At 40.3% G+C, this 15,164-nt stretch overlaps 1 protein-coding gene across 1 annotated transcript in view; it reads right to left on the bottom strand.

Annotated features, from left to right (window-relative positions):
- Window positions 1–5,915: 5,915 nt before the first annotated feature.
- CACNA1E (calcium voltage-gated channel subunit alpha1 E) overlaps window positions 5,916–15,164 on the bottom strand; it is a 413,658-nt gene continuing 404,409 nt past the window's right edge. Inside the window, exon 47 of the mRNA XM_069074371.1 lies at window positions 5,916–14,978. Coding sequence (XP_068930472.1) covers window positions 14,436–14,978 — 543 coding nt within the window. The 3' untranslated portion in view covers window positions 5,916–14,435. The remainder of the gene's footprint in view (window positions 14,979–15,164) is intronic.

Raw genomic sequence — 15,164 nt, 5'->3', positions numbered from 1 at the left:
GTGGGAATGTGCAGGGCAAGGGAGAGGAGGAGGAGTTAAAAGTAGTTCTGAGCTTTGAGTCATAGGTGACTAAGGAGATTCTGGTGGAATAAAGAAAAAGAGGAAAGTCAGCAATCAGACAATTGGATTTGGAAAAGAAGGGTTGTTGGTGACCATTGAATGATCATTGACTTTTAGTCACATGTGGAAGAAAGGGTCCAGATTTCAGGTTTAGGGTGAATGGCGAGGAAATGAAGGCAATGAGTGTAGACTAAAATCATGGACTCATAACAGCTCACTGTTAGAAGGGGCTTTATAGGTTGTCTAGCCCAAACCTTTCCCTAGTGAATAAATTGCTTTAATAATATCCCTGCCAAGCTGTCATCTAGTCTTTCCTTGAAAACCTCCAGTGATGGGGAATAATTATCTCTGGAGTTCTGCTATTTCATGTTTATATAGCTCCTATTGTTGCAACACAGAATTATTGAATCACTGAGCTGAATATCAGAGGTCATTGAGTCTAAACTGTTCCTGGCCAGGAATCTGCTTTTCAGAGAATCTCGGACAGGTTGAAACCTTCTACTGGATAGCTTGAGCTATCCAGTCTCTGGGTGAAGGCCTCCAGGATTCTTTGAATGTAAGGTTCTTGAAAACAGAAATTGTTTCACTTTTAGTTTTTTGTATTCCTACCCCCTAGCCCTGTGCCTTAGTAGGTACTTAACAAATATTTGTTGATTGATTTATTGATGGAACACCATTACCTCCTAATGTAGCCCATCCCATTTGGGAGCAATTTTGTTAGGAATTGCTTTTTTTTTTAACTGAGTCAAATTTTTCTTCTCTATAGCTTGTACCTATCAGTCTCTGGGGTCAAGAACAATAAGTCTAATTTTTCTGTTTAAGAACCTTTCATATATTTTGTGTTCTCCGCATTAATGTCATAATTTCTTCAGGCCAAACATCCATTTCAGCTTTCCTTCAACCAATCCTCAGATGGCATATTCTTCAGTTTTTTTCACTCTGCTGATCCTCCCTCCTCTAAATGTCCTCATGTTTGACAAAATACTGTCAGAAATGTGGTGCCCAGGGGTAGCTAGGTGGCTCAGTGAATAGAGCACTGGCTTGGGAGTCAGGAGGACCTGAGTTCAAATTTGAATTCAGACACTTAACACTTACTAGCCATGTGACCTTGGGCAAGTCACTTAACACCAATTGCCCTACCTCCCCCGCTCCAAAAAGAAAAACAAATAATTTTAGAAATGTGGTGTCGGGACCACAAAGAGAGTTTGAATGAGACAGAATAAAGCAAAATGATCTTCTCCTTTCTGGAAATGTTCCTTTGGAAGGTACTTCCAGAGTGGTTTATTTTAATTATCACATGAAATATAAATCTTATCTATAAGATCCCTGAAAACCATCTTCTTCTTGGAAGCCAGTGACAAGGAACTCATTGCTTTTTAAGAGAGCTTGTGACATTTTGGGAATGTCGGTAAGTTTTGGAAGTTTATATACAATATACATATACCCACACTTGTGTATATGTGCATATCCAAGTGTATATATGGACATATATGTATACATACATGTGTGTACATAGTGGAAATCTGTTTTCCTTTAACTTCTTCCTTTTGTTTTGACTTCTGTTCTCTAGGAAGAGAACAAATCCTTCTTCAACATGTCAAGCCTTCAAAAGTCTGAAGATAGCTATCATGATTACCTTTCTCCACAAATCTTCCCATGACCATACCCAAAATTATGATAACAACAATGGTATTCATTACCATAATGATATTAATATTAGTTAATAATATCAATAAGCATTTATATGGTGGTTTAAGATTTCATGGAGTACTTTATTATCCCATTTATACCATCACTTTATTATCACACTTTATATTATCACATTTTATTCTCCCAGCAACCCTAGGAGGTTGGTGCTATTGTTCTCATGTTATAGATGGGGAAAGTGAGGCAGACCAAGGTTAAGTTACTTACCCAGGATTACCCAGCTAACAAATGGCTGAGGCCATATTTGAACTCACAACAACCCTTCTAAAATGTGTTATCCAGAACTGGGCACAATATTTCAGATATAGTCTAACAGGAAATTACAGTGAGACCTCTTTGGATATGGATGCTTTACATGAAAGTGTATTCAGGCTGCTTAATAAGTTCTTCCTTATATTCTGCTGAATTCTGCCTTTGTATAACATTTCACCACCGATGGTTCTAGTGTCCCTTCTGAACGTGCACAGAACATGTCTTCTACCTGAAAGTTCTTCAAATAGTAAACCTTCCAGGTTTAACTATGTCCAGTCATTTCTTCTAGAAGTTTGGCAGTAAAAGGATGAGATAGGTGGGATGGTAGCTGGATGGGGGATAAAGAATTTAATATTCATCATAATGAAATGAAGACACTGTTAGATTTCAGGAAGTCTTGTCCATCATTGATAGGTCAGGTTATGCTCAGTAGAGTTTTAATGATGAACATGTTTTTATTATCTTTTAATCATTTGATTATTGATAATCTATGTGTTGTATACCTGAACACATCCACTGACTTCCTAGCCATGGTCCCTCTCAGAGACATATCTCTAAAGGACATGGAGCATGCCATGTTCCAGAGTTTGACCCAGTCCAGGCAGGTGGGTATAAGACTTACTTTACTGATCTCCAAAACAGGGAACTTCTGTACCTGTGGAATTCCTGTGAATTCTATTTTACCAGCTCTTCTACCCCCCAAAAAAGGTGAGCAAAGGACTAAACTGATGAGAGTAATTCATTTAGCCCAGAGTAATGGTTTTAAACTCAAATAGAGACTGATCTTTGTGGGCCTCATATTGACTTAGAAAACTACATATTTAAGTTATCTATGCTTTATTGTATTTTCAGTTATTTTGTCAACTTTCTTTCCAATTCATTTTAATCTGTTGTGACAGGTGGCATGCAGTTTGACATCTCTGGCCTAGGTGTCATCACAGTGAAGATGGTGGAGCCTGCAGTTCTTTATACAAGGTGTTCCAAAAGTCTTAGTGGCATTTTGAACTAAGATAGTAAATTTAAAACTATAGCTATTTGATAGTTTTGTAAGCTTTTAAAGCATAAAACTCCACTAAGACTTTCAGGACACTCACTCTATATCTCTTCTCCTCTTTCAGGCTAATGGCAAGAGGGAACATTGTTCTCTTTGCAAAGAGGGCCTCCAACTACTTTGTAAAGTGAATGTTTTTTTACCATTGAAGTGGGGCATTTCCCAATTTAACAACTCTAGGCAAAAGACTGGCTAACCACCAAACCTTCTGGTTTTTGCACTTCCCAGTTTGGGAAGAGAGAAAACTAACAAGAGATCAACCTTTGGAGAGGTGGGAGCAATCAAGATTTTTCCACTGTGGTGGTTTCTGAGGGGAATGACGAAGAAGGGAGTGGTGGTGGTAATCATGAGACTGGAGGAGCAGCTGTTGTCAGTCACATCTTCAACTCCCTTCTTTGAGAACATGAAAGATGACCTCCATCTGCAATGTACTAGCTGGGAGGTATATGTGTGTGTGTGAGAGAGAGACAGAGACAGAGACAGAGACAGACAGACAGACAGACAGACAGAGACAGACAGACAGAGACAGAGAGAGAGAGAGAGAGAGAGAGAGAGAGAGAGAGAGAGAGAGAGAGAGAGAGAGAGAGAGAGAGAAAGAGAGAGAGATGGAGGGAGGGAGGGAGGGAGGGAGGGCCATGAGCACAGAGAGATACAAACCATTAGAAAGAGGGACAATGGGCAGGTAGGCCTTGACCTACTCCCACCTTACTTCCATTTGTGTTTCTCTCAAATTTGTTCTGTTAAAGAATATATTTGCTGAATTTTATATTATTTGTCATCAATATTTGTGGTTGAAGCCATCCTTATTTTGCTGGGTATATTTGTTTGAGACATGAGGGTGCAGAGGCAACCATAGAGAAGACTTTCCCTAGCATAAGGTTGAGAGCTGAATAGAGACTTTTGTTCTCTAACTGGAACATAAGCACAAATATAAAGCCCTTATAAGTACAGAATCACTATAAATTCAGGCATAAATCTACCTCCTAAATGGAAGTCAAGTTATACCATCTCACACTCTAAGGATTGTAAATAGGAGAGTCCGGGTTTATGACAAACCAAGGGGCAAAATTGAGATTCAGAGATATCTTGCATAAGGGTAATGAATTCCTGAGCCACCACAGAAATTCAGAGCAGTATCTGTGCTTCCCTCTTTCAATTGGTTTGTGACTCACCATGGCAACAGTAGTCTTACGCTCTAGAGGGAGAAGAGAAAACTTGCTCATTCCATATATTTTCCACATGACCTCTATCAAAACACAGTGGCTGGACAGCCCACACTGGGGCAAAATTGGAGGGAAATCATTTCCTGAATACTGTAGTTACCAATCATGGTGGAAAAGAGCGCTTTTTGTTGGTGGTTGGAAACCACTGTTACTAAGTTATTACAAATGGTCAGACTGGTGTAACATGTTGAGGCAGGGATAAAATTGAGGACCATCCTTAAGCCTAAGCAGAAAGCATCCCACTGATTGCTAGCTTTTCTTTTCCTTTGTTAATGGAAACAAAGTGGGTTAATGGATGTGGGAGAAGAGTGTAAGAACAAAAAAGAAGGAGGAATGGAGAAATCTACTGGGGAGGGGGGATGACTTGCTCTGAGTCATACCCTAGTATGTGCCAACTGTGTCTTGGACTTGGCAGCTAAGTCTTAGACTTGTCCTCATTCTTCTTTCTTTGGGGTAAAGCAATATCTATTTTAGCCAAATTATTATACTTCTAGTTACCAAGTCCTTCTCTCTCTATACCACCAACTGGGTTCTCAGTCTTGGAAACTTAAGTATTTGTTTCCTTCACTTTTCCTTTTTGGCTCTGTTCTCCAGAAATTGAAAGAGTTGTGGTCTCTCTGTTAGGTGATTTCACTAAAAATACCACTTTCTTGATCTCACCTGTGGGGTCTAAACCATATGGAAATACCTTTCCTATTCCAAGGTGAAAGAAGCTTTTATTAAGAGGAAAATCACCAAATCTGGAAAATGGAGAAGATGCAATGCTCTAAAGGAACAAGAGCATTGTTGTCCACAATCGGCCAGCCCTTTTGACCACCAGTAATGTAGGGTAACCTACCATTTTCACTTCCTAGAGGGTGTGCCAAGGGTAAGAAGGGCTGGGGTTTGATGTTAAGGTGCTTGGTACAACATTGCTGCCTGTGACTCATCATTTAACTTCCTAGATAGAGGTACAAAAATAAGTGGTATCAGGCTAGTTAATTCTTTACAAGAAGATTTCATTTATTTATTTATTCTTTCTTTGACAAAAAAAAAAACATTAAAGTTGTACATCATTTTTAAATGTTTTCTTTTTGGATCCAAACGAGCATTTATGTTACAATATATCCACCTTGTCAACATGCAGTGCTGAACTCCTGCTTTAGAAGAGATGCACCGATGCTCTGAGGGACCGACGTTGGTTCCTAGTAACACAGTTACTAGGACTGGTGTTGAATTGAAGCACCCCACAAAAGGATGCAGGTAAGAAAACGTCTTGTGGGCTTTAGCTGTGGTGTCGTTTTTCATGGTGGCTGCCTTTTTAACAGCCTGATGCAGCACACTGACTTTCTTCGGTATCTTTTCTCTGCCATTCATGCACTAAGAGTGAATCAAGGTGAACATGCCACAATCTTAGGTCCAGGACAGAGGCCATTGACCTGGATGAAGTGCAGACCATCTCTTTGTAAAGGTCTATCCACTGAGGATAGTATTGGTGCACTGTCTCCAACTGGATTGTATCAAACCAGGACTTTTTGGTTTGCCTTCCAACATATATGCCTATGCAGAGTTTGATATCTATCCCTGATAAAATCTTCCCCCAGCCCCACCCCTTCCCAATCCCACTGCCCCCTCCCTCCCCTTATAGCCTATTTCCTGCATGGAAGTTCAGTGTAAGTTTCCTGGTATCACAGTTTCATTATTGAACGGTTGCTGAAATTGATTGTCTTCTGGTCCAGTACATAAAAGAACTCCTTCCTCCCTATCTTGCTCATCTGGAAAAGTCATATGTCACTGTTCTGGACTTTTAGGAATCCACTGCTTCAGGGTTGTTTAAAGGGAAAGATCCTTAGAGAATATTATGCCCATATTAATTCAAGTCATGATCTAAGGGAAGAAGATTCAAACTCTATAGAAACATTTCCTCTTCTGACAACTCACTCATTTTTTCCCATAACCTTGCTTGTGTTTTAGAACTCTGTGCTCTACTCCATGGCCTTAGTTATTTCTTTATCATAGGTCCTCTACATACCTTGTTCGAAAGATTTCCCCTCCTCCTCCCATTAATATGAATTTCAGGGTTGCAAATTCTGGCCTGGAGTGGGTGCACCTGGACTAGTCTCTAACACCACTATGGGAAAGGTTGGTTCCTTCACAATTTCAGCACTTAGGTTAACTTTGTATAAATTTTGGCAGGTTCATAAATCACTAGTATAAAAAAGTGCTCTACTAACATTTGAGCTTTAAGTATATTTATTCCCCAGTAGATAAATCATAAAATTTGATTACATGGTTTTGCTAAATCTCTTGGTATCTGCTTAATGTTTTACTATTCCATATCAAATATGGAGCTACAATAGCCATAAAAGCTATTGGATATTTTAATTGGCAATTAGTGACATTTAGCCCTCATTGCACATCACATTTATTTATTTTAAATTAATGGCACTTTAAACTTTTGGAGTGTGTTCCTCCTACTCATCCCTGTTTCTAATCACAGAAGTTTCTAGAAGACTTGCCTTCAGTGTTGGTTCTGGGACAAATGCAAAACATCCTGTTATTATCATGCTTTAGAAATGGAACAGCAGAAAGAGAATCTAAGTCATTAAATGTTTGAGCCTCTTCTAGTCTCCTGGCAGGTTAAATCCTAGATAGAGTTGTAGACTTACCATCTGGAAAGAACAACCCTTCTTTGGTTCAGAGTCTATATAACCTGGATCCAGGAGTAAGAGAAAGAAAATCCATTTTGAATGCTGAACAGACTTGTAGGTCCAGCATCATTAGACACTATATTAGTCCTGATTTTCAAGGTCAAGAATACAGCCAATATGGTGTGGAGAAAAAAGGCTCTTCCAGATCCAAATGTCATTTATTGCCTGTGCAAACATGGGCAAATTGTTTTACCTCTCATTTAAACTTCAAGTTTTCTCATTTGTAAAATGATCTTTTCCAGCTCAAAAATTCTATAATCTAGTCGAGAGCCCCCTTAACTTTTATGAAGCTCTCTCTAGAATGGAGGCCTTCTTTAGGTCAAGGTGCCAAGTGTTGGAATGGGGATAACTGCCTGATCTCTGACCAGCCCAGGTATCTGTTCATCTAAGCATGGCTACCTAAGGCTTTCATGGGTGAAATGATTTCAATTCCTAAAGAGAGGTTTCCATTATAAGAGAGAGGGGAAGAAAAAGAGAAAGAAAGAATAAGGGGGAGAAAGAGGAGAATTTTACATCAGATCCTGGATACAAGTATCCTCAAACTTGAAACCAAGTTTCTGTAAAGAGATAAAATAAGAGTAACCCAAAAAGCACAGGATTTTAGTGGGATGGGATGAGTGAATATAATTTTAAATTGCTTCGTGGAGACTCATTGACAACATCAAGCTTACTTAGAAGCATTTGCTGTGCCCTTGGAAGTGCCAAGCATTATGATGTCTGACTAACAAGAGAGCTCTAAATTTGCCTTTTGTTAAAGGCATAAGCTAGTAGAAGACTTTGGAATATCTGTCAAGTAAGTACCATTGACTTTTCCTGAATCAATATTTTAGGTTTGGCAGGACATGTATCACATTGTTGGTTTTTTTTGTTTGTTTCTTCTGAACCATACCTTATAACCTTATGCGACAGTCTTAAAATTATCGATCAAAGGTCTCTGAATCATTCCTTTATTCTTTCTCTTCTGTCATAGATTTCTGACAGGATCTTAAGACAGTATTTCTATTTGTGGAAATCTAGACTTGATTTTTAATCTTTTGAGAAGAATGACAAAAAGTGAATGTGAGTCTGTACCCGAGATTCTTGATTCAAGTATCATTATACTTGAAATAAATGTTCTAAATAAAAGCTGGCTCAAAACTATTTAGGGAGCACTTTCATTGCTGCCCTTTAGCAACCCTCTGTTACACTATACCTATATGTTAAATGATCAATAACTTCTTTTTTTTAATTCCCTGTTCAACTCAATTCTTACCCATCCCCAAAAGAAAAATCCAAGTTGTAATAATGTATTTACAAAAAGCATGGCTTATTGTCAGAAATCTTTTTGCATTTAGAAGGCCAAGATACTAACCTTTTTATTTACAGCATTGGGTTGGGGTAAGAAGATGAAGGGGGTGGCAAGGGATTTCACCCCAGCTTTTTACTTATCCACCTTCATCTACCCTAGAAGTTTGTTCCCAGGGGAGAGATCCCTTTAGAAGAGAAATGTTGACTCTCTTGGATATTGATGTACATACTACCCACCCACCAGCCAATCAGAGTCAGCTTTGGGAAATAGTGTCCCTCCAACCCTACACAGCAATCAGTCTACAACACTTAAAAGGCTTTATTTGCCAAAGAATGCTTCACAGTGTGGCAGAGAACCCCGAAGTCCAGTGTGGAATGATGCTGTGTATCTGTTTGCCTTGTGATGGGCTATGGAGACTAAAGCTTGAGATGGTTCATAGGTGCTAAGAAGCAGGTGTGGATTTAAGGGAAGGAGAGGTCAGTCAGAAGACCAAAGAGAACTAATTCCATTTCCTATGAATGGACCGTGCAAAGTACTTATGTCTACGCACCATTACTATACATGTTACAATTTGAAGTACCAACTGAAAAAATTTGGCTGTTCAACAGGCAATAATGATTTACATAAACCAGCTGACAAAGGTGATGGCCGCTGTTTCTGGGTCCTTTACCTATCCAGGCAAACCTGGATGACATATTATGGGCTGTTTAATGGTAAAAGGAATGCCAGGGTGTACTCACTCTGACAAACACAGCACCAGCTAGGCTGAACTCTTATTCGTTCATAACATGGTAAGATTAGGTCATGAAGCCCCTGAGTTTAGATTTTTCTTTTGCTAGAAGGGTCTTTAAAAATGAGTGCATATATGTGTGTACAAACACTTTTATGGAGTTTTGCTTTATATAAATGTTTTGTATTTGTAATTGTGTTTTGATTCCTTTTGGGATCTGGATTCTGCCCCTATAACTCTCAGAATACGTAAAAGGGCTCTCCTGCCCATTTCTTTCTTTATGGGATATATCATAAAGTGCTCTGGTGAATGAGTTGGGCAAGACCAAATACTATGAATCTAGAAGAGAGCTGGAAAGGGTCAGATAGGAATGGATACTCCAATGAATAGAGACTGTTCCTTATTCTGATCCTTTGAATTGCATTAGCACCTGGTTTGTGAGGATCTCAAAACATTTAACAGACAGACTGGTAATTGATAACAGCATTAGTCAACTGGTTAATTAAGTAATTAACAGCATTAATCTATCTTTTATGTTTTTGCTTTAAGCCTCACAATATCCCTGTGAGGTAGGTAAATAGCATTCTGGCCCCATTTTTTCCCTCCCCCCAACACATACACCCACTCCCACCATTCTTCTGGCAAGAGATGGAATGGATTACATAATGTTATACACAGTGAATTCATGATTGAGCTGGAGAACAAATAGGAGAATCCAATCTCGCAGTCCTTAGCTCTTAACCACACAGGAAATGCTCTCTCCAGGACACACAAAGGCAGGACAGGCCTTAGAAAGCGTTTATAAAGTACAAGTGAGGGGTATTTTTTTGTTTTTTTAATTAAAATTTTCTTTAAAAAATCTTTGTTGCTTTATACCAGATGGCGCTTGATTTAGCAATATGACCCTGGCCCAATCTTTAATTGATTTTCAATATACATGTATATGTGTATAGATGTATATATATATATATATAGATATAGATAGATAGATAGATATATAGATATATACATATGATTTATGCATGTGTGGATACAAAGTCACTCTACCCTATGCCTGCTTCAGATTATTTTATGAACTTGTATTGTCCATACCTAAAGATCATTGTGTTCCATTTAGAAAATTTATATTTAGAAAATTTCAACAACTGAATTCAATGAGTAAGCTAAATATTGATGCAGAGGCAGCGATGCATGCAACTAAGCCCGAGCTTGGTGTATTTAATAATCTCAAGAGCTGAATCAATGTTAAGCTGCAAAATATTGACTGGGAAGGTGAGAAAAGAAAAGGGAGGCTTTTTCTCAACCCAAAGGCTACCTGCCTAGGGAAGAGAAACAATTGCTTTGGTTCTCCATGTAATACACTAAGCCAGGAGAGGGCAGAATCCAGAGAACTACCTGGGGCCCCATTTCAGGGAAATATTCTCTGTAACCTCTCTGCCAGTGTGTGAAGACACAGATCCAACTGGGATGGATTTCCTTTCCAGTCAGAAATGTTGGCATCAGGTCATTTAACCTCCATGATTCATTCTTTCATTATAAAATGTCAGGGTGGGCCTAAATGTTCTCAAAAGTCTCTTCTGGCTCTACAATGCTATGGTCCTATGACTGTAGATAGATCCTAAACCTAGTGCTTTAAGGATATGGCAATAAGGGGAATGATGGCACATTCCCCTTCTTTAGGGTGTTATTGCTGCCTGCTTTTGTTTTTATTTCAATCCTCAGCACTTAGCCAAGAGCAATGTTTGTTGAATGATTAAGCACCATCTTCCATCTTGTTCTGGCCTATGCTCTCTGCTATGTCTCTGGGCCTGCCTTGCCCTTCCATCTACTTATCATTCCAGGCAATGCCTCAGGATGATTGCCCTTGCTCTATCACATGACTACTAGGAGTAGAGTGCCACAGATGGGCCATGTGACCTAAGCCAAGACAGTGATCAACATTTCTAAAAGCACAAAACTTATCTTCATAGGCCTTCTCAGTACTAGCTGGGTTTTTCTCATTTGGTTTTAAGAGAATGCTAATAGGGGTAATATTGAGCAAGAAAACTATGAATAATGTTAATAGATCTGGAAACTCCCTCTCCCCCATCCCCCCCATCTTTTAGGGCATTAACAATAATCTTCTCAAGTTCAGAATTTATTTTTTAAACCAATGTGAACCTCATATTACACTTACTTTCTAAAGAAATCAGTAGGGTCAGGGTTTGGGACATAAAGGAATAGATTTTTTTGGGCAGATTGCTAGATGGAGAAAATATTTGAGTAAAAACTTTTATTGGCAGCAAGGAGAGTAGTAGAGAGGGAGTAATTTGTGTCTCATGCCTTAATATGACAAACTAGGCTTCATTTCCTTAGTTAAGGGAAGCAGAGAAAAGGAAGTTAAGTCATATATCCAGGCTGGCAGTGGGTCAGTTGTATAAAGTTTTCCATTTTCACTCTTGGTACTCTAGTGCTAGGCTGTTTGTTTGGCATATGAACGCTCTAACTTCAAGGGACTAAGGTATCTAGGAAGGTCTCTTGGAACTTTAGATTTCTTAAAAGCTGTGTTTGCAGCAAAATTCCAATCCAGTCCATTGCTTTCCCAGTCTGTCCCTACAGTCTAAATGGTTTCAGTTACCACTTCAGTTCTCCCTCTCAAAACACCAAGCAATCCTGCTGTTGACTCAGAATTGCTGTCCTATGCAAAGTCCTTCCCTTGAGATTACTGTTTCAGAGGAAAAAGAAAATAAGGTTGTGTACACGGAGGAGTCCAGAGCAGTGCTTTGGCATGAAATGATGCTTTACAACAATGCCATTGAGAACAATGTGACACCCGGGGTATAGTCCTTATGTTACAAGGATTGTAACATCAATGGTTTATACCTCAGTGCTCACACTTTAAACTGCTTTGGGAGGGTGTGTAAATGGTGGATGATGGGCAATGATAAGGAAGGGCAGGATGCTTGCAAAAGCACTACCTTTTTGACACTGACCTTCCATTCCCTACATGGTGAATTTGGTTTTGTGACTGACCACATGTGACATGATGGCTGGGGCTTGTGTACTCTGGTTTGCATGAATATCTGTCAATATCTGTAAAGTATATGTAGAATGATTGGTGCCTTTAAGCCACTGGGAGGTATTCTGTATGCAAAGCTAATCCTACTGTATTTTCTTTCTATCCAGACTAGAAAGCCATAGGAAAATATTTCAAAAGTGAGTCCAAGAAAAACTTTGTCATCCATTTTTTGACTAAAAGGGGTATGGATAGGTTATACTTAACCACTAGCAGAATCAACAATGGTTTCCCTCCACTGGTTTTCCACTTTAAGGCTCTTCCTGAAAATGAAAAAAGGGAAGTCTCGAATGGGTGATGGGACAGGAATATGGTCTCATCAACAGGTTTGTTTCCTTTTTTCTTTTCCTGGTTCTGACCCTGGCTCTGGCTTGGGGACCACTGGTACCCTGACAGGGCTCATTTCTCAATGATCCCTTTTACTTGTAATATAATTCTTCTGGCAATGCTGTTATCTTTGAAGGATGGAGGTAGCATATTGGGGGTGGGTTCAGATAAAGGCAGTGCCTTTTTTTCCTGTAAAGGGCAATCTGTATTCACTATATCAGGTTTTAGTGGAGTTCCCTAATCTGCTATTAAATCATCCCTTTGTATATCTTTAGGATACTGAATTTTGAGGGTCATTGCTTTTCCTTCCCCTCATTTTTTAGTTAAGAAAGGGGGTTAGGCTATTTTCTATCTCATTGTTAGAGTCCAGTTGAAAAACTGGTGGATATAAGGAGTGACATTAAGCAGCTCTGGAGTCAGGCATTGGAGGTAGGACAGGACATTTTAAAATGCCTTGGAGTAAGTCCTTAATCTATATCTCTTTCTCATTTGCCAAAGTGTAAACAAAGCATTACAGAAAAAAGGACTGGGGTTGGCTGAGTGCAGAACCATTCTGTGCTATAGCACAAGGAGAGATTCCAAAATGAATGCCATTCTGCATAGGGGAGAGGGGAAGCAGGATCCTGGCTTAAGGAAATGTTCTTTATTACATGAAGTTTTGTTCCAGCATAGAAACTTCTCTCCTGCAAACAGTGTCCTAAGCCTAAGCTGAGGTATATTAACTAATTACCTTAAATAGGATCCCATAGTACTAGTGAAGCTGGTCCCTGACCACAAGCTAATCAAGAAAATCCTGCCATATAGGAGGCAGTCAAATATTGCCTGACTGATGGAGGCTTTTTCAGTTTAAATAACCCCATCTACTTCCTTTTCTTTAAAGGTCTGATAGGTGATCATTCTTAAGTGTGATTTCCACCGTCTCAGGGGAAATACAGGGATGATTAAGACATTCTCAATTGGTTTCACTGAATAGGACATCTACAACACTCATTATTTTGGCCTTGCTGGAGACCCAAACTGGCCCACTGGACTATAGACCCAGGAAAGGAAGAAGACCCTGGATGATGCTCAGTTTATCAACACATGGTCTCATGGTGCACGTGCACAGTCATAAAACTGTGTGTGTGTGTGTGAATATCTCAGTTTGTAAGAATGTCTACACAGATAAGCGGGCCTTGTCTGGAAGCACTACTGAATCTGGAATCAGAAGATGGATATGGATTCCAACTTTTCTATTTAACTCTTTTTCTGACCTTAGACAAGTCACTTAGCTAATCTTTTAGTCTGCATTTTCTCATCTGGAAAAATGAGGGGGTTGGACTAAATGACCCCTATGGGCTCTTCCATCTCTAAATCTATGCTTCTCCATGACAGGCTAGGGGACTTTTAATATTCCTACTCAGGAAACCATCTCCTTCCATGCCAGAGCACCATGGACCACTTCTTCCACCGGCCATCCCCTACTTGTTTTTTTTCTCCTTCCCTGCTGCCCACACAGGATATCCAGCACTCCTGACCTTGGCATAAATTTTTATGTACAGAGCAAACCATGGAATAGCACAAGATGCTATCAAGATTGCCCTGGTGACAGTGGTGATGGCTGGAGAGTGTGAGAGGGAGCGGAAGGGAGGCATTTCCTCTACTGTTGGCTATTTCCTATGGACCTCAGCTTTCAGTTAGGAGGTTTTCTCTGCTTCTCAGGGCAATACTGGCACACATAAAGCCATGACCTTTACCAAAGTGATTGGGATGAGCCATGGGTAGAGCCATTATATCTATGTTCCTTTTTCCTTGAAGATGACTATCCACATTATCACATTTCTCTCTCTCTCCCTCAGCAAGGAGACAGAACCATGGCTGTGCCCATCTTGTAAAGGGAAATCAAATCATTTTTGGTGGGCTTGATTGTTTTTCTATTTTCCTTTCCTTTTTCTTCACTGGTTCTGCATAATGTCCTTTCTTCTTCCTCCTCCCCCCCCAGGCTTCACTGGCTTCTTGGGTCTGTTTTCCCCCGTATTGGAGAAGAGCATGCATCGGAGGGGGGCATGGCCTCTAGCATTTATCATCCTCTTCCGTGTCACTCAGGAGATCACTAACAGCCCCACACATCATCCCTGGCCCTGGTCCCCCACGCCTCCGCCTCCGGTAGTGCCCATTGGGCATCTGCCAGCTGTGCCTCAGGGGAGGGGCTGAACCAATAGTGTTGGAGCGGCCCAGGCTGGTAGCCACAGCAGCCTCAAAAGTGAGTGTTTCCTCCTCGCCACAGTCTGAGGCATGGGAGTCTTCATGCAAAGCCAGGTAGGGCTCTGAGATATAGCGCTGGGGAGTGGAGTGTTGACTCTGCTTTGCTTGTGGTGAGCTGGAAGACTCAGTCAGGCAGGCATCATTGCTCTCCAGGGCCTTGGAGGGCAGTGGGGACCCAACTTCACTCCCATCATATGGTGGGGAGATGCTACCAGGATGTCGCATCAAGGAGCTGTAGGAGAGGAGGGGCCGGGGTTTAGGGGGAACAGGTGGAAGCTGCCGGCGACTTCGCCTTGGGGTGCTGGTGTCAGAAATAGAAGGAATGGAGCTTTCACTAAGGGAACCTGTACCCTGTAGAGCAGGAGAGAGACACGGATTAAAGTAGGCATGGGATTTTGTTCAGAGATCTAGTCTTATGGTCAACCACAATAGTCTGAACTTCAGGGAATGAATGACATTGCAATCATTTTCTTACCAATTCTTAACTCTAGTTGTAGTCCAATAATCTGCCAATGGTACTAACTCTAGATATATTTG

The sequence above is a fragment of the Petaurus breviceps genome, unplaced genomic scaffold (assembly GCF_028583685.1).
Source record: "Petaurus breviceps papuanus isolate PSGF00001 unplaced genomic scaffold, PetGlider_PUasm1.0 90895, whole genome shotgun sequence".
Taxonomy (NCBI): Eukaryota; Metazoa; Chordata; class Mammalia; order Diprotodontia; family Petauridae; genus Petaurus; species Petaurus breviceps.
This window is presented reverse-complemented; position numbering and strand designations above follow the sequence as displayed.